The 26505-nt window shown below is 42.7% G+C and overlaps 1 protein-coding gene, 1 long non-coding RNA gene and 3 other non-coding genes across 6 annotated transcripts; 4 read left to right on the forward strand and 1 right to left on the reverse strand.

Moving 5' to 3' along the window:
* Positions 1 to 4532: 4532 nt before the first annotated feature.
* On the forward strand, positions 4533 to 4604 carry trnah-gug (transfer RNA histidin (anticodon GUG)). The gene has a single exon. It is a non-coding gene; the product is annotated as a tRNA-His (tRNA).
* Positions 4605 to 7375: 2771 nt separating this feature from the next.
* Positions 7376 to 9322, reverse strand: LOC139543058 (uncharacterized). 2 transcript variants are annotated; one of them, XR_011668592.1, is made up of 3 exons: positions 9171 to 9319; positions 8817 to 8904; positions 7376 to 8707 (listed from the first exon to the last, which is right to left on the reverse strand). It is a non-coding gene; the product is annotated as an uncharacterized lncRNA (long non-coding RNA). The 2 variants fall into 2 exon arrangements; XR_011668591.1 differs by having other exon boundaries at positions 7377 to 8707; positions 9201 to 9322.
* Positions 9323 to 9324: 2 nt separating this feature from the next.
* On the forward strand, positions 9325 to 9396 carry trnah-gug (transfer RNA histidin (anticodon GUG)). Its single transcript has one exon. It is a non-coding gene; the product is annotated as a tRNA-His (tRNA).
* A 237-nt stretch (positions 9397 to 9633) lies between these two features.
* On the forward strand, positions 9634 to 9705 carry trnah-gug (transfer RNA histidin (anticodon GUG)). The gene has a single exon. It is a non-coding gene; the product is annotated as a tRNA-His (tRNA).
* A 3307-nt stretch (positions 9706 to 13012) lies between these two features.
* LOC139543059 (para-nitrobenzyl esterase) lies at positions 13013 to 22572 on the forward strand. Its single transcript, XM_071349186.1, has 10 exons — positions 13013 to 13102; positions 14076 to 14346; positions 16218 to 16638; positions 18790 to 18897; positions 19199 to 19395; positions 19495 to 19694; positions 19815 to 19873; positions 20313 to 20480; positions 20857 to 21084; positions 21311 to 22572. Exons 2-10 carry the CDS (start codon positions 14083 to 14085, stop codon positions 21451 to 21453), a joined length of 1788 nt encoding a protein of 595 aa, XP_071205287.1. The 5' UTR covers positions 13013 to 13102; positions 14076 to 14082; the 3' UTR covers positions 21454 to 22572.
* The last annotated feature ends 3933 nt before the right edge of the window (positions 22573 to 26505 follow it).

Below are 26505 nucleotides of genomic sequence, written 5' to 3' on the forward strand. Positions count from 1 at the left end.
GACTGAGAGACTGAATAACAGCTTCGATCTCACGGCCATCAGACTGTTAAACAGGCATCACTAACACAGAGAGGCTGCTACCTCTGCTAACAGACTTAAAATCATTGGCCACTTGAGTAATGCATGATATGTAAACATTATTAAAGTGGCATTATTAAAGTGACTAGTGATCCATTTATTAATCTCACATGTATATACTGTATTTCATACCATCTATTGCATCTTGCCTATGCCGCTCGGCCATCGCGCATCCATATGTATATATTGTTATTCCATCCCTTACTTATTAGGTAGTTGTGTATTAGGTAGTTGTTGGGGAATTGTTAGATTACCTGATAGATATTACTGCACTGTCGGAACTAGAAGCACAAGCATTTCGCTACACTCGCAATAACATCTGCTAACCATGTGTATGTGACCACTAACATCTGATTTGATTTATTGGCAGTATTTGGTACTAATCACTACATGCATGAGAAGATTCAACACTTTGTTAAACATGTTCAGTCAATGAGTGGTGTGTATGAAGACCAAAACATTCAACGTTGTGAGAGGACACCTCCTCCACTCCTTCACCAAACCAAAAGGTATTACGGTAACCATTTCACACCAGAGCGTTCAGCACACCTGGACTATCGCAGAGAAGTGCGAAGTAACGTTGATATAATCTGGTAAAGTGTCATAGGTTAGGAATGATGATTGAATAATGTCCTGGAAGTAAATTTGACCAGGGCAACAGGGTTCAAACGGTGGGTCAAGACACATCATGAAAACCAACCTCTTCTGTTCCTGTGACAGAGCACTAACGCAACTCATCCACAAAGTGAGAAAATAACTATTGTTCAACTATTGAAAATAAGGTTGGATGATGATACATAAAGGGTTAATCCTATAAGCGTTTGTAAGTGCATTTATAAACGGTTAATACCTGGAGGTAAACATTAGCTCACAATTTTGGCAAACACTGACCAGTTATTGCACTATTTTGACCAATGCGATATAAATGTTATTAATGGTTTATACTTCATTTACAAATGATTAAACAATCGTTAATAATGTAATTATAACCCCTTTATGAACTCTTTACAAATGGAACCTTATTGCAAGTGTTGGCGCGGTCTCCTGATGTGGTTTAAGCATTGTTGTGTGGACTTAGAACAACCAATTTAGTTATGTTTTTACTTTTGTTTTTTAAAGTGTGATTTTGTGGCACGAAAACCTGGGGAGAAAAAAAAGAAATAAAACGGAAACCTCGAAAGTCCACCAAAAAAATAGAAAAGGGAATTTGGGGAAAAAAATAAAACAGAGGCATCTTGTCCAAGGGGTGTAACTTGAAAATCAAGCTGCCAAAGGCTACATAAATAGGAGCAAGGCTCCTGCCCTTTTGGGTGTTGTAGCTCAGACAAGTATTTTATTTGATGAGGCACTGTGGCTGGTAAAAGTGCCTGTTTAGTAAACAGGAGCTCCTGAGTTCAAATCTCTGCAGAGCCAATTTCAGCCAATTTCAGTAGTTCAATGTTTTGTGTACACCATCCAGGGCATATGACAAACAAACATTGATTTAAGTAAGTAATAGTAATGACCACCAATATTATCTAAGTTTTATAAATAACATTGCAACTGTGTTCATTTTCTGTTCACATCCAAGGCTCTGTGAAGCCCAGACAACTGCTTGTTGATTGAAACATTGTGCGAAAATGTATGCACTCACTACTGTAAATCGCTCTGGATAAGAGCATATGCTAAATGACTAAAATGTAAATGTTGTGTGATGATTTCCCAGACTTTGGAATTTAGCCACGTCACAGTGAAGGCCTGCTTGAGTAGATCGATTTCACCCCCAACCATACAACCCTGGTAGCTCGCCGTGATCGTACAGTGAGTTAGCCCATCTGACCGCTGATGGTCCGTCAGCAACCCCGGTTCGAATCCGGGTCACAGCATTGACATTCACAATGTCACGGCATAAGGGCTCTTTGTGACTTAGCTCGGTGAACTAAACTGAATAAGTCGAGTGAAGTTAGCGGACATCATTGAAAGGGTGCCGCTGACTAGTGGTGACGAGAGGCAACGACGGGACCTCTGTACATTATAACATTAAATAAGCAGCGATTGGATAACATATATACGTATTTTTTTTAAATCGGCCAAATCGGTGTCCAAAAATACAGATTTCCGATTGTTATGAAAACTTGAAATGGGCCCTAATTAATGGCCCATTCCGATTCATCGGTCGACCTCTAGTTCAAACCGCAGCTTTACCCACATGTGTTCACCAACCCATCTATATCTGAACCAATCAGACAGCCCCAAATGTTCTCACAAGCGTTGGGGAGGTACTACGATCCAGACCCATTGCGAGAAGAAACTATTGTCCGTGGGTGTGGCGTAGCGTTTGGCCAGAGCAAGGAGTCTGGGTTGCCAGGCAACCATCAGCAGGCAATGAAGTATGCTACTTGAGAGCCTGTGTAAGAACCTCTTTGAGAGAGTTGTGCCTACAGGAGCAGAAATGTAATAAAGTGCATTCGGAAAGTATTCAGACCCCTAGACTTTTTCCATATTTTGTTTCGCTACAGCCTTATTCTGAAATGGATTCAATTGTTGTTGTTTTTTATGTTTGCAAATGTATTAAAAATAAACTGAAATATCACATTTACATAAGTTTTTAGGCCCTTTACTCAGTACTTTGTTGAAGCACCTTTGGCAGTGATTACAGACTCGAGTCTTCTTGGGTGTGACACTACAAGCTTGGCACACCTGTATTTAGGGAGTTTCTCCCATTCTTCTCTGCAGATCCTCTTAATATCTGTGAGGTTGGATGGGGAGCGTCGCTGCACAGCTATTTTCAGGTCTCTCCAGAGATGTTTGATCGGGTTCAAGTCCGGGCTCTGGCTGGGCCACTCAAGGACATTCAGAGACTTGTTCCGAAGCCACTCCTGCGTTGTCTTGGCTGTGTGCTTAGGTTCATTGTCCTGTTGGAAGGTGAACCTTCACCCCAGTCTGAGGTCCTGATAGATCTGGAGCAGGTTTTCATCAAGGAGCTTTCTGTACCTTGCTCCTTTCAATCTTTCCCTCGATCCTGACTAGTCTCCAAGTCCCTGCCCCTGAAAAATATCCCCACAGCATGATGCTGCAACCACCAATCTTCACCGTAGGGATGTTTGCCAGATTTCCTCCAGACATGACACTTGGCATTCAGGCCAAAGAGTTCAATCTTGGTTTCATCAGACCAGAACATCTTGTTTCTCGTGGTCTGAAAGTCCTTTAGGTGCCTTTTGGCAAACTCCAAGCAGACTGTCATGTGCCTTTCACTGAGGAGTGACTTCCGTCTGGCCACTCTCCCATAAAGGCCTGATTGATGGACTGCTGTAGAGATGGTTGTCCTTCTGGAAGGTTCTCCCAGCTCGTTCAGTGTGACAGGGTCTAGGTCTTCCAATTAAGCACAGCCACGTGCGGTCGTAGACTCTGACAATGTAAGAAATGTTTTGTTTTTGTGTAGTGTGGCGCCCGGTGACTGACCAATAGGAACTCAGCCAGCACTGAGTACACACACAAATTATGATTATTGTGAATAGTCAGATGAATATAATTGTTCGATTTAAACGTTTACATGCTTTGCAAGAAGAACGATTTCCCTAATAATCCTGTTTACATTTTGATAAATGCAGAACATCGCCAATCAAAATAAACTTTCTACCACAGCGACCATGTTATTTTTGGGAAGCCTATATGATTCTTAGTTTCTTACATATAAACGTTTGTATGTGAAAAATATGGTCCAAACACACCAAGACATTTGTGAAGAGGGCACGACAATGTCTATTTCCCCTCAGGAGGCTGAAAAGATTTGGCATTGGACCTCAGATCCTCAAAAATATCTAAAGCTGCACCATTGAGAGCATTTTGACTGGCTGCATCACCGCTTGGTATGGTAACTGCTCGGCATCCGACTGCAAGTCGCTACAGAGGAGAGTGCGTATGGCCCAGTACATCACTGAGGCCGAGCTTCCTGACATCCAGGACCTCTATACCAGGCGGTGTCAGAGGAAGGCCCAAAGAATTGTCAAAGACTCCAGCCACCTAAGTCATAGACTGTAGACCGGGATGTTTTATTTCAGCTCATGAAACATGGGACCAACACTTTACATGTTGTGTTTCTATTTTAGATTACACAGTTAGTACTTTGAGTCATTCAAAAGGATACTTTTTGCCGTAACATTGTGTATCAAATTGGCGTGACCCGGATTCTGCGGCCACAACACAGAGCACAAACCACTGTACGAACATGGCGATTTACCAGGGCTTGTGGGAGACACCTTGAGTGGAAAGCCAAAAAGTCAGCTCTGCCTGTCCACGTCACTGCATGCTTGAATTACCCAATATCTCCCACAGACACACAAGCACTAACTGTAATCTAACTGGCCCCAAAGTGTAACATTAGACTTTGGAATTTAGCCACCTCAGCCACGTCACAGTGAAGGCCTGCTTGAGTAGATCGATTTCACCCCCAAGCATACAAGCCCTGGTACCTCGCCGTGATCGTATAGTGGTTAGTACTCTGCGTTGTGGCCGCAGCAACCCCGGTTCGAATCCGGGTCACGGCATTGAAATGCACAATGTCACGGCATAAGGGCTCTTTTTGAATTAGCACGGTGAACTAAACTGAATAAGTAGAGTGAACTTAGCAGAGATTGTAGAAAGGGTGCCACTGACTAATGGTGACAAAATAATTACTATACCTCTGTCATTATAACATTAAATAATAATAAATAATATATAACATATATATATATATTTTTTTTAATCGGCCAAATCGGTGTCCAAAAATACAGATTTCCGATTGTTATGAAAACTTGAAATGGGCCCTAATTAATCGGCCATTCCGATTCATCGGTCGACCTCTAGTTCAAACCGCAGCTTTACCCACATGTGTTCACCAACCCATCTATATCTGAACCAATCAGACAGCCCCAAATGTTCTCACAAGCGTTGGGGAGGTACTAAGATCCAGACCCATTGCGAGAAGAAACTATTGTCCGTGGGTGTGGCGTAGCGTTTGGCCAGAGCAAGGAGTCTGGGTTGCCAGGCAACCATCAGCAGGCAATGAAGTATGCTACTTGAGAGCCTGTGTAAGAACCTCTTTGAGAGAGTTGTGCCTACAGGAGCAGAAATGTAATAAAGTGCATTCGGAAAGTATTCAGACCCCTAGACTTTTTCCATATTTTGTTTCGCTACAGCCTTATTCTGAAATGGATTCAATTGTTGTTGTTTTTTATGTTTGCAAATGTATTAAAAATAAACTGAAATATCACATTTACATAAGTTTTTAGGCCCTTTACTCAGTACTTTGTTGAAGCACCTTTGGCAGTGATTACAGACTCGAGTCTTCTTGGGTGTGACGCTACAAGCTTGGCACACCTGTATTTAGGGAGTTTCTCCCATTCTTCTCTGCAGATCCTCTTAATATCTGTGAGGTTGGATGGGGAGCGTCGCTGCACAGCTATTTTCAGGTCTCTCCAGAGATGTTTGATCGGGTTCAAGTCCGGGCTCTGGCTGGGCCACTCAAGGACATTCAGAGACTTGTTCCGAAGCCACTCCTGCGTTGTCTTGGCTGTGTGCTAGGTTCATTGTCCTGTTAGAAAGTGTACCTTCACCCCAGTCTGAGGTCCTGATAGATCTGGAGCAGGTTTTCATCAAGGAGCTTTCTGTACCTTGCTCCTTTCAATCTTTCCCTCGATCCTGACTAGTCTCCAAGTCCCTGCCCCTGAAACATATCCCCACAGCATGATGCTGCAACCACCAATCTTCACCGTAGGGATGTTTGCCAGATTTCCTCCAGACATGACACTTGGCATTCAGGCCAAAGAGTTCAATCTTGGTTTCATCAGACCAGAACATCTTGTTTCTCGTGGTCTGAAAGTCCTTTAGGTGCCTTTTGGCAAACTCCAAGCAGACTGTCATGTGCCTTTCACTGAGGAGTGACTTCCGTCTGGCCACTCTCCCATAAAGGCCTGATTGATGGACTGCTGTAGAGATGGTTGTCCTTCTGGAAGGTTCTCCCATCTCGTTCAGTGTGACAGGGTCTAGGTCTTCCAATTAAGCACAGCCACGTGCGGTCGTAGACTCTGACAATGTAAGAAATGTTTTGTTTTTGTGTAGTGTGGCGCCCGGTGACTGACCAATAGGAACTCAGCCAGCACTGAGTACACACACAAATTATGATTATTGTGAATAGTCAGATGAATATAATTGTTCGATTTAAACGTTGACATGCTTTGCAAGAAGAACGATTTCCCTAATAATCCTGTTTACATTTTGATAAATGCAGAACATCGCCAATCAAAATAAACTTTCTACCACAGCGACCATGTTATTTTTGGGAAGCCTATATGATTCTTAGTTTCTTACATATAAACGTTTGTATGTGAAAAATATGGTCCAAACACACCAAGACATTTGTGAAGAGGGCACGACAATGTCTATTTCCCCTCAGGAGGCTGAAAAGATTTGGCATTGGACCTCAGATCCTCAAAAATATCTAAAGCTGCACCATTGAGAGCATTTTGACTGGCTGCATCACCGCTTGGTATGGTAACTGCTCGGCATCCGACTGCAAGTCGCTACAGAGGAGAGTGCGTATGGCCCAGTACATCACTGAGGCCGAGCTTCCTGACATCCAGGACCTCTATACCAGGCGGTGTCAGAGGAAGGCCCAAAGAATTGTCAAAGACTCCAGCCACCTAAGTCATAGACTGTAGACCGGGATGTTTTATTTCAGCTCATGAAACATGGGACCAACACTTTACATGTTGTGTTTCTATTTTAGATTACACAGTTAGTACTTTGAGTCATTCAAAAGGATACTTTTTGCCGTAACATTGTGTATCAAATTGGCGTGACCCGGATTCTGCGGCCACAACACAGAGCACAAACCACTGTACGATCATGGCGAGTTACCAGGGCTTGTGGGAGACACCTTGAGTGGAAAGCCAAAAAGTCAGCTCTGCCTGTCCACGTCACTGCATGCTTGAATTACCCAATATCTCCCACAGACACACAAGCACTAACTGTAATCTAACTGGCCGCAAAGTGTAACATTAGACTTTGGAATTTAGCCACCTCAGCCACGTCACAGTGAAGGCCTGCTTGAGTAGATCGATTTCACCCCCAAGCATACAAGCCCTGGTAGCTCGACGTGATCGTATAGTGGTTAGTACTCTGCGTTGTGGCAGCAGCAACTCCGGTTTGAATCCGGGTCACGGCATTGAAATTCACAATGTCACGGCATAAGGGCACTTTTTGAATTAGCACGGTGATCTAAACTGAATAAGTAGAGGGAACTTAGCAGAGATTGTAGATAGGGTGCAACTGACTACTGGTTAAAAAATTATTACTTTACCTCTTTCATTATGACATTAAATAAGTAGAGATTGATAACAATGGGCTCACCATTATAGAGTACTCCATACTATACATTTAGTTTCGTTGGCTACAGTTTAAAGGCAGAGTCACAAAGTGAACAGCTATATCGGGTCAATTTTGGCAACAACTAAGAGCATTGAAGCACAAAGAGAAAAACTTCTCCGCCTCGTCCCCAAGCTACGCATGGGCTGATACTCTGTGATAGTCTATCATTGTGCTCATCTGCAGAGCTGCTCGTGGCAACATCATATGGCTGAGTCTCAGTTTAACTCAATCAAAAAGCGCCCTCATGCTGTGAATCGCAATGCCATGAGCAGTACTAACCATTATACGATCACGGCAAGCTACCAGGGCTTGTGTGTGAGGGGGAGATATTAGGCTAGTCAAGCATGCCGTTGCCTTGATGTGGAAAATGTGGCTAAATACCATTATTGACTAGTTAAGACTAGAGAGAGACTCAACAGTGTATTGTGTAGTCAAATAGAGTTAGTACTGACCCCTGTAGAGTATTGTGTATGGTGTAGTAGAATAGAGTTAGTACTGACCCCTGTATAGTATTGTGTATGGTGTAGTAGAATAGAGTTAGTACTGACCCCTGCAGAGTATTGTGTATGGTGTAGTAGAATAGAGTTAGTACTGACCCCTGTAGAGTATTGTGTATGGCGTAGTAGAATAGAGTTAGTACTGACCCCTGCAGAGTATTGTGTATGGTGTAGTAGAATAGAGTTAGTACTGACCCCTGTAGAGTATTGTGTATGGTGTAGTAGAATAGAGTTAGTACTGACCCCTGTAGAGTATTGTGTATGGTGTAGTAGAATAGAGTTAGTACTGACCCCTGCAGAGTATTGTGTATGGTGTAGTAGAATAGAGTTAGTACTGACCCCTGTAGAGTATTGTGTATGGTGTAGTAGAATAGAGTTAGTACTGACCCCTGTAGAGTATTGTGTATGGTGTAGTAGAATAGAGTTAGTACTGACCCCTGTAGAGTATTGTGTATGGTGTAGTAGAATAGAGTTAGTACTGACCCCTGTAGAGTATTGTGTATGGTGTAGTAGAATAGAGTTAGTACTGACCCCTGTAGAGTATTGTGTGGTACAGTGGAATACAGTGCTCTGCTAGTGTAGAGTAGGGTTCCTGAAGTATCCCTGGAATAGGAACATGCCCTCCAATGGACAACGATTAGCATCCATGAGGGTGACGGTCAACCTCTCCTTGTTTATATCATCCAGGGGCAACATATTGGGTTCCCCCTAAACTCCAGAGGATGGATCTATCACTCTCTGACCTGAACACAGGGATGGGAGAAGAGAAAGGTGGGTCTGTTGGACCAGGTCTAGGTCAGGCCCACAGTATAGTCACTGTGCATATGGGACAGGAAGAACAGGCAAACTTACTGACACTTCCTAACCTGCCAGACGTCCACTGGCAGCAGAGTATAGGGTTAGGTTTACCATTCATTATTCACAGCTCTGGAGAATCATCCTGGGAAAATGACGAGAAGAGAGAGCAACGGTTAGCCAGGCAAACTACTAAAACAGCTATTTGTCATATAGCAAACATGGTAGCTACGTTATATATTCATTTATGTTGCTAGGAAAGATACATTATGCTAACATTAGTAACGTTAAGCCTACTTGCTGCAGTAGCATGCTTGCTATTAAAACAGTAGTTTGTCGATAAACGATACTGTTTGCATAGTAGCAGAATATATTTAAAAAGAGAATGAATTTAACAAAAATACATCTTACAAAGACTTGGACAGATAATATTATGATTACTTGCGTTACATGTCATGTTAGAGACAAAACATTAAGATATCTATGCTTGAACGCTAATCCACGTCACTGTACGTTTCATTTAAAATCCCAACGTCTCCCTGATGGGGCATGGCCCTGGTAGTTCGCCGTGATCGTATAGTGGTTAGTACTCTGCGTTGTGGCCGCAGCAACCCCGGTTCGAATCCGGGTCACGGCATTGCGATACACAATGTCACGGCATAAGGGCTCTTTTTAATTATTAGGGGGACATTTCTAACTACATTATAAGTAGGTCTATTTATATATTTCCCGTTAGATAAACTGGCAAACTCGAGACACCGGTTCCTAACCACCCGCAAACGAGCTTCTAGTTAATTCCCATGTCGTTGCATTGCTGTTTGTGCAGGTTTGAATAGCCCCAGATGTCCGCCCAACACACAAGCCCTGGTAGCTCGCCGTGATCGTATAGTGGTTAGTACTCTGCGTTGTGGCCGCAGCAACCCCGGTTCGAATCCGGGTCACGGCATTGCGAATACACAATGTCACGGCATAAGGGCTCTCTTTTTGAAGCGTTGACTGATGGGAAACTGACTGACTGGCTGGTTAATTATGTAATTCTGATATTTATCCCTTTTGGGGTTGGCTATCCAGCGAACATTATCACATAAATTAGCAGTGGACAAAGAATGACAGACACAAGTGTAAGTTAGCTAAATTAGTAACAACAAGTGTGGGGGAACAGCTAGCTAATATGCAGGGTATGTACCCTTCTTTAGCCCAGAAAAAACACACTTGGGAAAGCACGTGGGGAACTCAAAATATGAACATGCATAAGGAGAAATGGATTGAAAAAGTTAGGTCGATGCAATGCAAAATATACAATATGGACTGTCAGTCATAGTATGCGTTCAGCTCATTTTCCAGTTTCAAATCAAGCTTCATTTGTACAGCACATTTCAGACATGGAATGCAACGCAATGTACTTAACAGAAAAAAAAACAATTAAAATAAAAGCTAAAATATTTACTACACAAACATAAAATAAAAAAAGAATGACAAGCTGAACGACTAGAAAGCACCGTAACCCAATTATCCTAACCTGCTACGTTAATTATCCTAAACTGCTGCATAAATTCTAACCTGCTACGAAAAGTCAAATCTGACAACAATTTTTTTTATCCAATCTAGTCAAAACCCTTCACTGGGGGTGGAGAGACATTTTTGCCGTTTTAATGCTCACGAGGGCAGAAATGTAACTTCTACCAGCTGAAAGACAATGCCCATAGTTTACTCATGATGCTACACAAAGATTTAAGTCAACAAGTCTTCCTTTTAGTCAAGGTATGATATATTTGGGATTGAAGTGGGAAATCCGTGCCAATACCGTATGTTTCCCCTATGATATGACGTGCTACTACTCAATCTACATTTAATTTGAACGCTACCACCCACCAGCATGGCATTGTTTGATAATCAGAAACACCTGCGAAATCCTCCTTTTCGCGAGTCGCCACTTCGCTGAGCAATATAATAGATAATCTTTGGACGAGTCACAGCTTTTTGCCTTGTCTCCTACACTTGGCTGCCTGATCCAAGGAGCAAATTAAAATAAAGCGTGCAAACTTGTTTTTCACGTCCACTTTTTTTTACCAACAAAATATATATTTTTTAGCTAGTCTCTTTAAAATAAAAAAAATATGACCATTTTATAAATGGTGAAATTGCTTGTGATCAGTGGCGACTCCTCATTCAGTGCACTTTTTTTGTTGTTGCCTGTTTTGCATGTCACATATCAGTTTTCAAACAATGTTTTAAAAAAAACCAATCATAAATCATTGAGTTAATAAAGCTGCATACAAATATGGTCTCTTTTTTGCTTTCTTTAGTAAGGTAGCTCCAGGTGTTTCAGCATAGCGCAGTGCTTTCTGTGGTGGTGGGGCAGCCAGTGGAAAATATGGAGCATAGGGGGTGGTAATCAATCAATCAATCAAATGTATTTATAAAGCCATTCTTACATCAGCTGATGTCACAAAGTGCTTTACAGAAACCCAGCCTAAAACCCCAAACAGCAAGCAATGCAGGTGTAGAAGCACGGTGGCTAGGAAAAACTCCCTAGAAAGGCCAGAACCTAGGAAGAAACCTAGAGAGGAACCAGGCTATGGAGGGGTGGAGATTATAACAGAACATGGCCAATATGTTCAAATGATCATAGATCACCAGCAGGGTCAAATAATAATAATCACAGTGGTTGTCGAGGGTGCAACATGTCAGCACCTCAGGAGTAAATGTCAGTTGGCTTTTTATAGCCGATCATTCAGAGTATCTCTACCGCTCCTGCTGTCTCTAGAGAGTTGAAAACCGCAGGTCTGGGACAGGTAGCACGTCAGGTGAACAGATCAGGGTTCCATAGTTCCGCAGGCAGAACAGTTGAAACTGGAGCAGCAGCACGGCCAGGTGGACTGGGGACAGCAAGGAGTAATGTTCTCTAGTTGCACGGTGATTGGCTCAGTGTTCTGTCACACTACATCACCGCAAAATCTATGGGGAGAGCTTGAAAATGCAAGCCTCTTGGGTGCTGATATAGATTTAAATGAGAAGTTTGAGTTCAGGGCCCCCGCCTGCCCTGTCGGTATTCGGAACCATGATTACTACAAGGTTAGATAGCTGGCTAGACTAACTACGAATTAAAAAATGTACATGGCTAATTGTCAGCTAATTGAGTGACTGACATAAAAAGAGAGAAACTACTGATGCACGACCACATTTCGAAATTGCACCTTGTGTATTTTACTATTCAAACTCTCAGTAGTAAGTTGAGACCCCGACTGGGCACCTCCAGCGACCGCTTGGAGCCGACCCTGATTGTAAATCAATAAACCAAGAAGTTGGCTGCCTACGCTATTGATCTGTATTGATCTCACTATATTTCCTGTAACGCTGGCTGTGGTAGAGACACTGTAGGACAGGCTCTCCAACCTTGTTCCTGGAGAGCAACCCTCCTTTAGGTATTCACTTCAACCCCAGTTGTAACTAACCTGATTCAGCTCATCAACCAGCTAATTATTAGAGTCAGGTGCGCCGGATTAGTTTTGGAGTAAAAGACCTACCGGACGGTAGTGTTCCAGGAACAGGGTTGGAGAGCCCTGCTGTAGGAGGTGTCTATGTTAGGGAGAATATTGATTAATGATTGAAATGGATTGATATGTGACTAAGACTTGGAGTATAAGTGACAGAAATTCATAGCAGACAGACAGTAGCAAGTTCAATGAGGGGCGAACTATTTGGTAATATTTTGGGGGGAAATCAGAACATTTAGTCTAAAGATGATTCTTCGCGCCTTTCACACAGATTGAGAAATGATAAGGAATGTGTTCAGTGGTGTAAAGTACTGTAGTAAGTTTGGGTTCCTGAGTGGCGCAGCGGTCTAAGGCACTGCATCTCAGTGCTTGAGTTGTCACTATAGACGCTCTGGTTCAAATCCTGGCTGTAATACAACCAGCAATGATTGGGACTCCCATAGGCCAGTGCACAATTGGCACAGGTTTGGCGGTCATTGTAAATAAGAATTTGTTCTTAACTGACTTTCTTAGTTATATAAAGGTTAAATGTAAAGTAAAAGTACTATTTAAGTATTTTGGCGGGTTATCTGTACTTTACTTTATTTGTACTTTACTTTAGGCGTTTTCTATTAAGGGTATCTTTACTTTTACTCAAGTATGACAATTGTGCACTTTTTTTAACCTCTGAATGCGTTCCATTTATGAAGTCATAAATGTGCTATAGACGTCCCCTTATAATGTATACTGCCCCTTTAAATATGCAGAAAAAAACAAGTCGTTACCCAGCAGCCATTTTTACTTGAGGGATCACACACACACAGTAGCTGCGTCAAAAGTTGTTTTTTAACAACTGGATTGAATATTGTAAGTGATCATTGCATAGGTTATGGCAACATTTCTATAAACGGTATTTTAGACCTGTAGTGTTTTTCTAGACTACAATAGAAGTTAATGTATATGAAGTTTGTTTACATTGTTTCATGGAGTTTAACGGTAGGCATTCCTGAGACAAGTCAAATGTGCCTTTTAAAAGCAGTTCGATATCCTGCCTTAGTGGGAGTAATAATATTGTTTATCATCATTGCCATGCATGAAACTCCTATCATCTTTAAATAAATAACGCAATTTTGTAATGAGGTGATTTTAGATTTTCCTTCTTTGAGAATATGGTGCGCCCATGAACGATTGCAACATTGTTTCACAGGACGTGGGAAACCAGCATTTCTGCTATTAACTGCGCGCTCGATCCTCTAACAATGCAATAAGGAAATTCGCTCTCATATGCGTCACCTGAAGTCTTAACTATTGTGGATGAGCCTTACACTTGATTTTTCTAAATACTATTCTTCATCTAATTTACATTGGCTTTGACATATCAATTAGCCATACAGTTATAGATTATTTATCATCAATTTACTCTGCTACCTATTAACCCTTTACAAACACATTATAAACCGTCTGCTACTTTTCAAGTACACTAGTGATAGCGTTATTATTGTGTAACTTGGATACTCTCAGATGACAAGAGGTCATGAACAAGAGTGTTTTGGTAGGCCATATTAGTTTATGGGGGCTAGGGGTTCGTTTGGGATGGTGTGTAATTCAAATGAACGGCAAATTCGCCACTTTATTTGTTACTCCATTATTTGTGCCATGAAGAGAGGTCTTTCTTGAAAAATAGATTGTATCTCAATGAGACTAACCTGGATAAACGTTAAATAAAACTGAATTGGAATTGACCCTAATCTTGCATGTTGTCCTAAAACTGCCTTATTGGCCTAATCTACTGTGCAAGTCCCTGCTCTGCACTGATCTCCCCTGTGTGCTTCCCTCATAGAGCCAATATGAATGAGGACGTGTTTGAGGTCCCTGAAGGAACAGAGTACCGTTATCTGGTACAAGAGGAAGGAGAGGAGGAAGTGCAGTATGTGCGCCGCAGACACTACGTCAGCCCATTCCTGGTCCTGTCCAGACGCTGCATCTTCCTCGTCTGCATGGGGGTGCTATCCCTGCTCACCTTGGCTGGGTACCTGGCCTACGTGGCCCAGACTCTGCCCCCTGGCTCAGCCCAGGTCACTACTGACTGTGGAGAGTTCCAGGGTAGACAGGTGGGTTGATGTTTGCACATTGTTGGTGGAAAGAGTAGAAATAGACAACGATCAAATCAAACTTTATTTATAAAAACAACAATGTTCAGCTTTACAAAAAAAAAAAAAAACTATGTTCAGCCATATTGAACATTTTTAACCAATTGTACTGTATGGTTTCTCCCCCATATGCCTACAAGGTAAAGAGCATCGAGACCTAATAGAACAGTAGATCATCAATTAGATTCAGTCACGGGCTGTTTATTTTATTTATTCAGTGGATGGTCACGGGGCTGGAACATAATTACAAATCATTTGTAAACTGCAAATTGACTGCAAGAAGCCCAAACGGATATCATATTTGACTAAAACATGATTATTTCAAACCTTGCTTACATTTGTATACGATCACATACACTCAGTGGCCAGTTTATTAGTTACACCACCCCGTTCACGGAAATGGTTAGCTCCTACAGACAGTGAGTCTCGTGGCCGTGGCTTACTATATGAAGCAGGCAGACAGGCATCGAGGCATTCAGTTACTGTTCGGTTGAGCGTTAGAATGGGTCAAACGAGTGAAGGATGCAATATTTCAGAAAATGGCCCAGCCTCCTGGGCTTGTCACGCATCACAGTGTCTAGGGTAACGCAGAGAATGGCGCGACAAACAAAAAATCATCTAGTCAGCGGCAGTCCCGTGTGCGAAAACATCTTGTTGATGAGAGAAGTCGAGGCGGGCCACAAACAGGCAAATAACGGCGCCATACAAAAATAGTGTGCAGAACAGCAACTCAGAACGCACAGGGTCATCTGATCCAGCTGCAGCAAGCAAGGCCACAGATGTCTAGCTTCAATCCTATGCAACATATACAGTACACTCAGTGGTCCGATTGACCGTTAGAATGGGCAAAACGAGTGACTTAAGGAACTTTGAGCGTGATATGATCGTCGGTGCCAGGCGCGCCGGTTCCAGTATTTCAGAAACGGCCGCTCTCCCGGGCTTTTCACCCACGAGAGTGTCTAGGCTTTACCGAGAATAGTGCGACAAACACAAAAACATTCAGCGGCAGTCCTGTGGGCGAAAACAGCACGTTGATGAGAGGTCAGAGGAGAATGGCAAGATCATGCAAGATAACAAGCGGGCCACAAACAGGCAAATAACGGAGCAGAACGGCATCTCGGAACGCACAACTCGTCAGGTCCTGTCACGGTTGGGCTATTGTAGAAGACAGCCACACTGTGTTCCACTCCTACCAGCTAAAAACAAGAAGAAGCGTCTCCAGTGGGGAGACACTGGACAATTGAGGAATGGAAAAACATCGCCTGGTCCAACGAATCCCGGATTCCTGTTGCGTCATAATGATGGCAGAGTCAGGATTTGGTGTAAGCAGCATGAGTCCATGGCTCCATCCTGCCTGGTGTCAACGGTACAGGCTGGTGGCGGTGGTGTACTGATGTGGGGAATGTTTTCCTGGTCCCTTGATACCAATTGAGCAACGAACATTTCCGACACCTTGTATAACCCATGCCCCGAATAATTCAGTCTGTTCTGGATGAAAAGGGGCGTCTGACCCGAGATGGGTGTACCTAATAAACTGTCCACTGAGTGTATATCTATATTATGCATGGGAATACTTTGAAACAGATTTCCAAAATTAAAATCAATTGGAGCTGATTTGCTTGTATTTTTTTTACAGTCTTTTATGTCCAACAATAAAATTAGAATAAACAAGATCCCCATCAGTTGGGGAACCCTGTAATAGAAGATGGTAAAGGATTGAGGAGTGGAATGTTTCAGTGACATGTGCCTTGACCATGTGGGCTTATACGGAATTACCTCCATGTGAACACTCATAGTTAATGAAATTCTATTGGTCGTCTTTATCATTGCAGAGGAATGGGGCCTACTCGTTCAAGGGCCTCCCCTACGCTGCTCCCCCCATTGGGGAACGTCGCTGGGCCCCGCCAGCCAAACCCCGGTGTGGAAACGGGGTGGGGGATGCCACCCGCTTCCGCAGCAAGTGTCTCCAGGTGCAGCCGCTCTCAGACACGGGGAAGGTGATTGGCCAGGAGAGCTGCCTCTTCCTGAACGTGTGGACCCCCACCCTGAGCCCCGACGCTGCCCTACCCGTCATGGTCTGGATCCATGGGGGCTACCTTCACATGCTTAGTGGAGGAGAGGAGGGCTACTCGCCCACAGAGGAGCTAGCAGCCCAGACAGGGATGGTCTATGTCAGCTTTAACTACAGGCTCAACGCATTTGGGTTCCTGGCCCTGGAGCTACTGAGGGAGGGCTCCCCTACCAATACCTCTGGTCAGTCTCTAGCAGTTGGCACATCAACGTTTTTACAGTTTTGCCAAACGAGGTCTTGATGTCTCAAGCCGTTTCACACAACATAGATCATGTTGTATTTAAGATATGATAATAGGAAGGTTTTAATCTTTTTAAACAAGCTATTTCTAACACCAACAGAGTGATGAAATATTCATGATGTTTATGTTTGTTCTCTCAGTGACGTTGTTTATAATAGTGTATATCTATTTAATGAGTTCGAAGTATTCAGACCCCTGGACTTTTTCTACATTTTGTTATGTTACGGCCTTCTAAAATGGATTAAATAGTTTTATTTTCCATCAATCTACACACAATACCCCATAATGACAAAGGGAAAAAAATCTTTTTTTTACATTTCTGTGAAATATCACATTTACATAAGGATTCAGACCCTTTACTCAGTACTTTTTTGAAGCAATTACAGACTCGAGTCTTCTTGGGTATGACGTTACAAGCTTGGCACACCTGTATTTGGGAAGTTCCTCCCATTCTTCTCTGCAGATCCTCTCAAGCTCTGTCAGGTTGGATGGGGAGCGTCGCTGCACAGCTATTTTCAGGTTTCTCCAGAGATGTTCAATCGGACTCTGGCTGGGCCACTCAAGGACATTCAGAGACATTCAGATCCAAAGCCACTCCTGCATTGTCTTGGCTGTGTGCTTAGGGTCGTTTTCATGTTGGAAGGTGAACCTTCACCCCAGTCTGAGGTCCTTAGCGCTCTGGAGCACGTTTTCATCGAGGATCTCTCTGTACTTTTCTCCGTTCATCTTTCCCTCGATCCTGACACTGAAAAACATCCACACAGCATGATGCTGCGACCACAATGCTTCACTGTAGGGATGATATTGACCAGGTGATGAACGGTGTCTGGTTTCCTCCAGACATGACGCTAGGCATTCAGGCCAAAGAGTTCAATCTTGGTTTCATCAGACCAGAGAATCTTGTTTCTTATGGTGTGAGAGTCATTTTTGGCAAACTCCAAATGAGCTGTCATGTGCCTTTTACTGAGGAGTGGCTTCTGTCTGGCCACTCTACCATAACGGCCTGATTGGTGCTGCAGAGATGGATGTCTTTCTGGATGGTTCTCCCATCTCATCTCCACAGAGAAGCTCTGTTAGAGTGACCATTGGGTTCTTGGTTACCTCCCTGACCAAGGCCCTTCTCCCCCGATTGCTCAGTTTGGCCGACGGCCAGCGCTAGGAAGAGCCTTGATGGTTCCAAACTTCTTCCATTTAAGAATGATAGAGGCCGCTGTGTTCATTTTTTTGTACCCTTCCCCATATCTGTGCTTCGACACAATCCTGTCTCGGAGCTCTACGGACAATTCCTTCGACCTCATGGCTTGTTTTTCGCTCTGACATGCACTGTCGACTGTGGGAGCTTATATAGACAGTTGTGTGCCTTTCCAAATCATGTCCAATCAATTGAATTTACCACAGGTGGACTCCAATTAATTTGTAGAAACATCTCAGGGATGATTAATGGAAACAGGATGCACCTGAGCTAAATTTCGACTCTCATAGCTAAAGGTCTGAATACTTATGAAAATATGGTATTTCTGTTTTTATTTATAATAAATGTGCAACAATTTCTAAAAACCTGTTTTCGCTTTGTCATTATGGGGTATTGTCTGTAGATTGAAGAGGGGGAAAATGGATTTAATCCATTTTAGAATAAGGCTATAACATAATTAAATGGGGAAAAAGTGAAGGCGTCTGAATACTTTCCCAATGCACTGTATTTGTCTTATCTCCGCTGCTTGATAAAAAGTTAATATTTTTCTTTCTCATGGTCACTACACCATTTATGCTTTACACACACACACACACACACACACACACACACACACACACACAGTTTGATATGGAACGACCCATAAAATCGCATAAAGCCATTGTTTTCAACACTCACATTCACGCACAGTCATCGGCGAGAACAGAAAGGTTCTATATCTGAATACCTCCTATTTCCCTTCTGATCTGAAAGGGTTCAGGGTATTGACACCAGGAACCTTTAGGTACACTAGGCTAGATGGAGCTTCTGAAAATAGGAACTAGGACATAGGAAAACGAGGCCACATCAAAGCGGTATTTCGACGTGATTTTAATCTCTAATTGGTTTCCCCCCACCCAGGAAACTATGGCTTCATGGACCAGATAGCTGCTCTGCAGTGGGTCCAGAGGAACATCAAGGTGTTTGGAGGAGACCCCAGTAAAGTCACCATATTTGGTCAAAGCTCAGGTAATAAATACCAGCTATTATAAGCCTCTATGGGCTACATGAGTGTACTGTCAATGAATTATGATTTAACATTTAATTAGTGTGCACCTTTTTCTTTTTGTTATAATACAACAATTTTTACCGAACATTTAAAAGGATGAAAACAAAATATGCTACTTTATGTTAGCATGTGCTTGTTGCAGTATAGTTGGCTGAAGGAATGAACACAGCTTCCTTAACTGCTTTAGAATTTCCCCTCATTGTCTACTCTCTTCCCATCACCATTCCACACACACACACACACACACACACACACACACAGGTGGGACGTCGGTGTGGACTCTGATGATGTCTCCGCTGGCAAAGGGTCTGTTTCATGCGGCGGTGGATATGAGCGGCTCCTATAAGTATAACGCATCACTGGAGAAGGCAGAGGCAGACAACCTGCTATTCCTGAACAAGACTGGCTGCAATGACCTGGCCTGCCTCCGGAAGCTCTCCACCACACTGATACTACGGGTACAGACAGTACGACAACGTAAACTGTAAAATCTGCCTTAGGGAGAAATGGGCTTCATGAGGGTCTCTCTCTCTTTGTCTCTCTCCACTCCGCTCTAGGCCATCCCATGGAAGGAGTACCCGTCGTGGGGGGCAGATGATCTGATGGACCTGCCCACTAAGGACAGCTTCGTGGGTCCCGTAGCAGTGGTGGACGGGCATGTCCTCCCAGCCCCTCCCTTTGAGATGTGGGAGAAAGGAGGAGTCTTCAACGATGTTCCATTCCTCATAGGGACCACTGAGCAGGAGACTGACTTTTTGTAAGTATTATGCGTGGTCTGCAAAACATTATTAGCTACAGAAGCTGTCCTAGAAATACACAATTAATTTTGTAAACGTGTGTGCGCGTGTGTGTGCGCGTTTGTGTGTGTGCACTTTAGCCCACCGTATGAGAATATCTCCATGTGGACATGGGGAGACTACGGGTGGTTTGTGACAGGTGAGAATAAGAATACGGTAACCTCGGGGTCAATATCGATCAATCTGTAAAATGCCTTATTTAGATTCGATTGTATTGTTCTCCAAGGAGGAAATTCATCTCCACATTATCAAACATCACAGACCTGTAAGAGATCCCCAAAAAATTAAACCCTGACATTAACAGATAGACAGACAGAAAATTAACACCGAACATAAAACAGTGATTACATCATAGTCCATTGAGCTGTTGAGGAAGTTTATGGCTGTGGGAAAGTAGCTCCTGCTAAACTGGGCCTTTTCTCTCTCATCACTTGTGGCCACTGAAACCCACGAAATCCAGCATCAACTCTTTTCTCCAAAACCCGTCTCTCATATTTTCAACCCTGCCGCCTTTTACAGTCTATTCCTGCTACCCATATTGCCCTTTTCCCAAAGCCTCTCGCCTGTGTCCCACACAGATAAACTGAGCCCCTTCAGCGAGGGTCTTCCTAAGGAGGCGTTGGATCTGTACCCAAGCTCGGCCCTGTGCCCCACTCCTGACCGCTGCCCAGAGAGGGCCTACACCACAATGGTGTCGGACATGAGGGTCACCTGCCCAAACAACGACCTGGCCAAGAGGGCTGCAGGTAGGCTACGCTGACAGCCAGGAGATTCACGTGAGCCAATGGGTTAGCATTCACTCTATGATAATGGACAGCATTTTTTGTTGTTGAATGGTCTCTTTAGAGAGACAGGTAGTTGTTCAGAGAAGACAGCGATTAGAATGGGCATTAAAGAGAGACAGGTAGTTGTTCAGAGAAGGCACCAATTAGAATGGTCTCTATAGAGAGGTAGTAGTTCAGAGAAGGCACCTATTAGAATGCTTTGGAAATGCCTCCTGTCCACCCTTCACTGATGTAATCACTCATCTGTTAGTGAACAGTAGTGAGTTTTGAACTGCTTGTGTGTGTGCGTGTGTTTGTTTTGTGTGTTTGTTTTGTGTGTGTGTGTGTGTGTTCCCAGCGGCCCTCCACAGTCCTGTGTATCGGTACGTGGTGACACACACTCCATCTCGTGCCGTCATCTCCTCGGAGGGTCTGTGGTCGTTCCCCAGCCGGTTCTCTTTCCACGGCCTGGACTCTTTCGCCTTCTTCGGGGGTCTAGAGAAGCTGTTGGGGGGAACGCTCTCCGCCCAGGACACTGCCTTCCAGAAGCTCCTCACAGAGCACCTCGTCCACTTCGCTAAGGAGGGTGAGAGAGGGGCAGGGGCTGGAACACAAACACCTCTCCTAGATTGGTTGAACTCAGTGTTCATTCAGCTCAGACCATTGGAATTAGACATTTACCACATAACTTTCCTCATCTCTCTATCCCTCTCCTCTCTTCTGTTCTCTCTATCCCTCATCTCTCTTTCTGTTCTCTCCATCCCTCATCTCTTCTTCTGTTCTTTCCATCCCTGTCTCCTCCTCTATTGCAGGTAAGATGCCGGAGCAGTGGCCAGAGTACCCAGCAGCCACTGCTCTCCTGAACCATACCCTCTCTGTGGTCCATGATTACTCTGCTGAGCGCTGCCAACTGTGGGAGAAGAACGGCTTCTACCCCTATGCCTGGGTCAACTGACCCCTCACCCATAACTCCTACTGCACAGGACTGAATCCTACACCTGGGTCACCTAGGTTACAGTATCTACCCATAGAAAGATTGAACATCTGTCTAGAACAATGGGAACATGTGAAGAAAGATGGAAACCATGAAGACCAAAATTAAGGATGTTAGTACTGAATGTGTTCTGTGACTGTGGTGAAATGTAGATGCATTGTGGGAGTTTTGGTGTGTACAGTATTTTGCCTTTAGGTTTGTTCAAGGATAAAGTATCAGATTTCGAGAAAAGGGAAGAATATGTTGGTTTGGAAGAAAATAATGGACATTTATATTTCTGCTCTGTTTTGTGGTAGAGATGGTTGTGAGAATGTTGAAAGAGGAGATGTTATTGTGATGTGTATTATTATTATTCATACTTTTAGCTACTGTTACTTGCACTAAGATTTTAAATGAAGATGCCTACTCTTTTACTTTTTATGGAAATCTGTTGTGTATACGTCGTACATGTGTGCAATGAGGAAACATTTATTATGCTCTAGCCTATGTTATGTGTTTCTCTATTCTTCTCTATTCTTCTCTTTCCATAATGTGTCTCTGTGTGGTGGATATTCAACCAGACAGAAACAGCTAGGAAGCTTTTTCTGCACGCATAGACTGTCACCACCGAATCATCTTCGTTCGACTTGAAAACACGCCGGTGTTTTCCTACTCAAGCCTCATTAACTCAACGTAACACTCTCTGCCTTTTCTTCAGCATCTCCGACAGCCCCGACTTGATTGGCAACAAGGGATGGTGCGCTTGTTCTTTATGTGTGAAGAGAGGGATGAAAGCCTGTGGATGACAGAGAGAGCACATGGGAGTGTTTACTTGTGTAATTAGTGTTTAGAGTTGCCTCCAATCCAAAGTTCTCGTGTTCTGTCTTTTCTCCTGTCAAACAGACAGGGAGTTATATCTGTTGCTGTCGTATTGATCATTTCTACTTTTGTTCCACTATGTGCGCTATAATAGGCACTTATTTCAACGTTACATTTTTCTTTGTTTTTTTACTCAGGTAATCTGCTTTATAATGCCATGACCTAAAATTACAGGTCATTCACACGCACTAATACAAAATAATAAAACACACAAAGAATTAAGGATTTCAGTCTTTTTTCAAAATATATATTTCAAATATACAGTATGTTTCATAGCCTAGAATCAAGTTCAAGCCCATCTTTACTATCCCAAGGTGAAACTTTTTTTGCAGGCAGGGACAATACAACATACAATTAAAAGTTAAAAGCAGGGGTTCTCGGGTGGCGCATCCAGCTAAGGCGGTTTCCTGAAGTGCAGGGGGAGCCCTTTGGACTGGGTTTGAATCAACTCCTTGCCATGGCTGGGAGTTTCCTGTGGGAGGGGCATTCATTGGCTGAGCACCGCCAGGTGAATAAGGCATGGCAGAGCACTAGCGATCCCTGTGGCAGCCAGTTGACTGTGGTTTTCCGCAGGGTTGTGTAGTTTTAGGACACTTCAATAAATTTCTATACGTCATGGTGGGTGTAGATTTCAGCACGGGTGCACGCTGTCGAGAACGAGACGATCGAGCGTTAGCTCAAATCCAGATTGTGTAATCTATTCAAAACACAGCTAAACCATGGTTAGGAGACTGGTTAAGGTTGGGAAAAAGGTTAGGGTTAATGAAAATGCAATCCTAATATACTACGAAAATCCCTTTCTATCGAAGTGTTTCACTGTGAAGAGTTCCGATACTGTTTCAGTTGTACCTTCCTCTTCTTGTGCTGCGTCTGACACTTTGTGCGCTCTTTCCGTGCGTTTTGGAGCTTTACACACTCTGTATATGTACAACCTTTCCACAATTGTGTCACTTTTCATTTTGGAATCGACATTCACTGTACTGATGATTATCTCCCCCACATCTGTAGCAACTTGGCTTAGACCTTTGAGATGTGGGCTGCTTTGTTCTTGTGTGACCTTGAGGACGGGACTGAGAAAAGTGTGACTTTTGTGAGCCTTTTTCACCACGTGCATCACTGATCTTGTGAACACCTTTCTGACGTTCTGCATGTCCTGATAGCTCAATAGTATCCCTATAGGCAAGCTCAAGTCCAAGTACGATATCACAGGCTTTCTTAAACTTCTTAGGGCTGCAGGGGCAGTATTGAGTAGCTTGGATGAAAGGTGCACAGAGGTGCCCATAGTAAACTGCCTGCTCCTCAGTCCCAGTTGCTAATATATGCATATTATTATTCATATTGGATAGAAAACACTCTGAAGTTTCTAAAACTGTTTTAATGATGTATGTGAGTATAACAGAACTCATATGGCAGGCAAAAACCTGAGAAAAAATCCAAACAGGAAGTGGGAATTCTGAGGCTGGTCGATTTTCAACCAAGATCCTATTGAATTCACAGCGAGATATGGATGAGTTTGCACTTCCTACAGCTTCCACTAGATGTCAACAGTCTGTAGAATCTTGTCTGATGCCTCTACTGTGAAGGGGGGGACGAATGAGAGGGGAATTAGTCAGGTCTGCCATGACCTGACCATGCTCTGACCATGCACGTTCACATGAGAGGGAGCTCTGTTCCATCGCTCATCTGAAGTCAATGTCATTCTCCGGTTGGAACGTTATTCAAGATTTATGTTAATAACATTCTAAAGATTGATTCAATACATCGTTTGGCATGTTTCTACTGACTGTTATGGAACTTTTGGACATTTCGTCAACTTTTAGTGAACGCGCTTCCTGACGTTGGATTTGTTTACCAAACACGCTAACAAAAATAGCTATTTGGACATAAATGATGGACATTACCGATCAAAACAAACATTTCTTGTGGAAGTGGGAGTCCTGGGAGTGCATTCCGAGGAATATCAGCAAAGGTAAGTGAAGATTTATAATGCTTTTTAAGAGTTTTGTTGACTGCACAATTTGGCGGGTAACTGTATGGCTTGCTTTTGTGGCTGAACGCTGTTTTCAGATGATTGAATATTGTGTTTTGCCGTAAAGCTTTTTGAAATCTGACACAGCGGTTGCATTAAGACCAAGTGTATCTTTAATTCTATGTAAAACATGTATCTTTCATCAAAGTTTATGATGAGTATTTATGTTATTTGACGTGGCTCTGCAATTTCTCCGGATATTTTGGAGGCATTTCTGAACATGGCGCCAATGTAAACTGAGGTTTTTGGATATAAATATTAACTTTATCGAACAAAACATATATGTATTGTGTTACATGAAGTCCTATGAGTGTCATCTGATGAAGATCATCAAAGGTTAGTGATTAATTTTATCTCTATTTCTGCTTTTTGTGACTCCTGTCTTTGGCTGGAAAAATGACTGTGTTTGTCTATGATTTTGCGGTGACCTAACATAATCGTTTGTGTTGCTTTCGCTGAAAAGCCTATTTGAAATCGGACACTTTGGTGGGATTAACAACAAGATTACCTTTAAAATGGTATAAGAAAGAAGTGAATTAATTAAAGGTAAGGTCCTTCTCTGACAGAAGCCTTCTGTGATATGCTTCACTTGTGAGACCACATACAAACTTGTCTTGAAGAGCATCATCAAGAAATGTGTGGCTCAGTTGGTAGAGCTTGGCGCTTGCAACGCCAGGGTTGTGGGTTCATTCCCCACGGGGGGACCAGGATGAATATGTATGAACTTTCCAATTTGTAAGTCGCTCTGGATAAGAGCGTCAGCTAAATGACTTAAATGTAAATCGTGCAAGGATTTAGTCAGCCACGGTTTCCCCTTGACTCTGGTGACGTTGGTAAAATCTGAAACGTTCTGCAATGAGAATTGGCTTAGGCTTGAAATACCTTGAATGAGTTTCAGTCAGTTCTGCATAGGTCAACTCCACTGCTTTTATTGGTTCAATGAGACCTTTCAGCAATCCATACTCAGTTGGACCCAAAACACTGAGAAATACGACTGCTTTCTTTTCATCTTTGATTTCATTTGCAGTCAGCCAACGCTCAAAACGCTCTAAATATGAATCAAAATCCTCTTTTGTAGCCTCAAACTGGTACTCGACCAATGTTTGCCATTTTCACAGTTAATTGTTCAGTTTCCTTATTCCTTAACTTTCTGAATTTTTATCTAATTCTTCACTTTCTTCATTTCAGAAGTTTCTGAAATTACTTAATTCACTGCACTCTTTTGTACTAATGTTACGTTTCTTCTTCCTTTTTTAAATATATATATATTTTTTTTACAATCTTTCTCCACTGAGATCGCCTAATTTCAATGGGTTCAATGACAGTTTTTTTATTTAACCACCAGAGAGCAGTGTCGCTATTCTGGACTCCAATAGGCTTGCTACTTGGCAGCTCCTGAACACTGTACCTGCTAGAAGTGCTTAACCTTTTCTATTGGGAAAAAATAAATAAAAGATAACTGACGATTTACATAATTATTTTGAGTTTCATTACTCACGCAACATTCTTCCCTTCAAGCAATGTCTGTTTAAGAAGCTTAATCACCTCGTCCCCACTGTAATATTTGTGTTGTGGAGAAATGACCAGGCAGAAGACGGGAGCACAGTTAGTCTCGTTTAGTCAAAACCTCTCGTGCTCTACAGCCCCCGGCACATTACTGCATTTCCCATTAGGTGTAGTAACGTAACACTGCCGTAATACATTACTGCTTAGTAACAGCATAGTAACTAATATAAACAGATGTAGATCACAGATACTACAATAACCTGCCCTAAAATGATGAGTATTAATGTTATAGATGCTACATCAGAATATGATAACCTGACCTGTAATGATGAGTATGAATGTAATAGATGCTACATCAGAATATGATAACCTGCCCTATAATGATGAGTATGAATGTTATAGATTCTACATCAGAATATGATAACCTGCCCTATAATGATGAGTATGAATGTAATAGATTCTACATCAGAATATAATAACCTGCCCTATAATGATGAGTATGAATGTAATAGATTCTACATCAGAATATAATATCCTGCCCTGTGATGAGTATGAATGTAATAGATTCTACATCAGAATATAACATCCTGCCCTGTAATGATGAGTATTAATGTAATAGA

The sequence above is a fragment of the Salvelinus alpinus genome, chromosome 17 (genome assembly GCF_045679555.1).
Source record: "Salvelinus alpinus chromosome 17, SLU_Salpinus.1, whole genome shotgun sequence".
Classification (NCBI taxonomy): domain Eukaryota; kingdom Metazoa; phylum Chordata; class Actinopteri; order Salmoniformes; family Salmonidae; genus Salvelinus; species Salvelinus alpinus.

Bases quoted from the DNA above. Each gene is read 5' to 3' on its own strand.
- LOC139543059 (XM_071349186.1), top strand. From the start codon at position 14,083: ATGAATGAGGACGTGTTTGAGGTCCCTGAAGGAACAGAGTACCGTTAT. The intron at 14,347-16,217 runs GTGGGTTGATGT...TTATCATTGCAG, and splicing joins GAGAGTTCCAGGGTAGACAG to AGGAATGGGGCCTACTCGTT. The intron at 19,695-19,814 runs GTAAGTATTATG...TGTGCACTTTAG, and splicing joins GAGCAGGAGACTGACTTTTT to CCCACCGTATGAGAATATCT.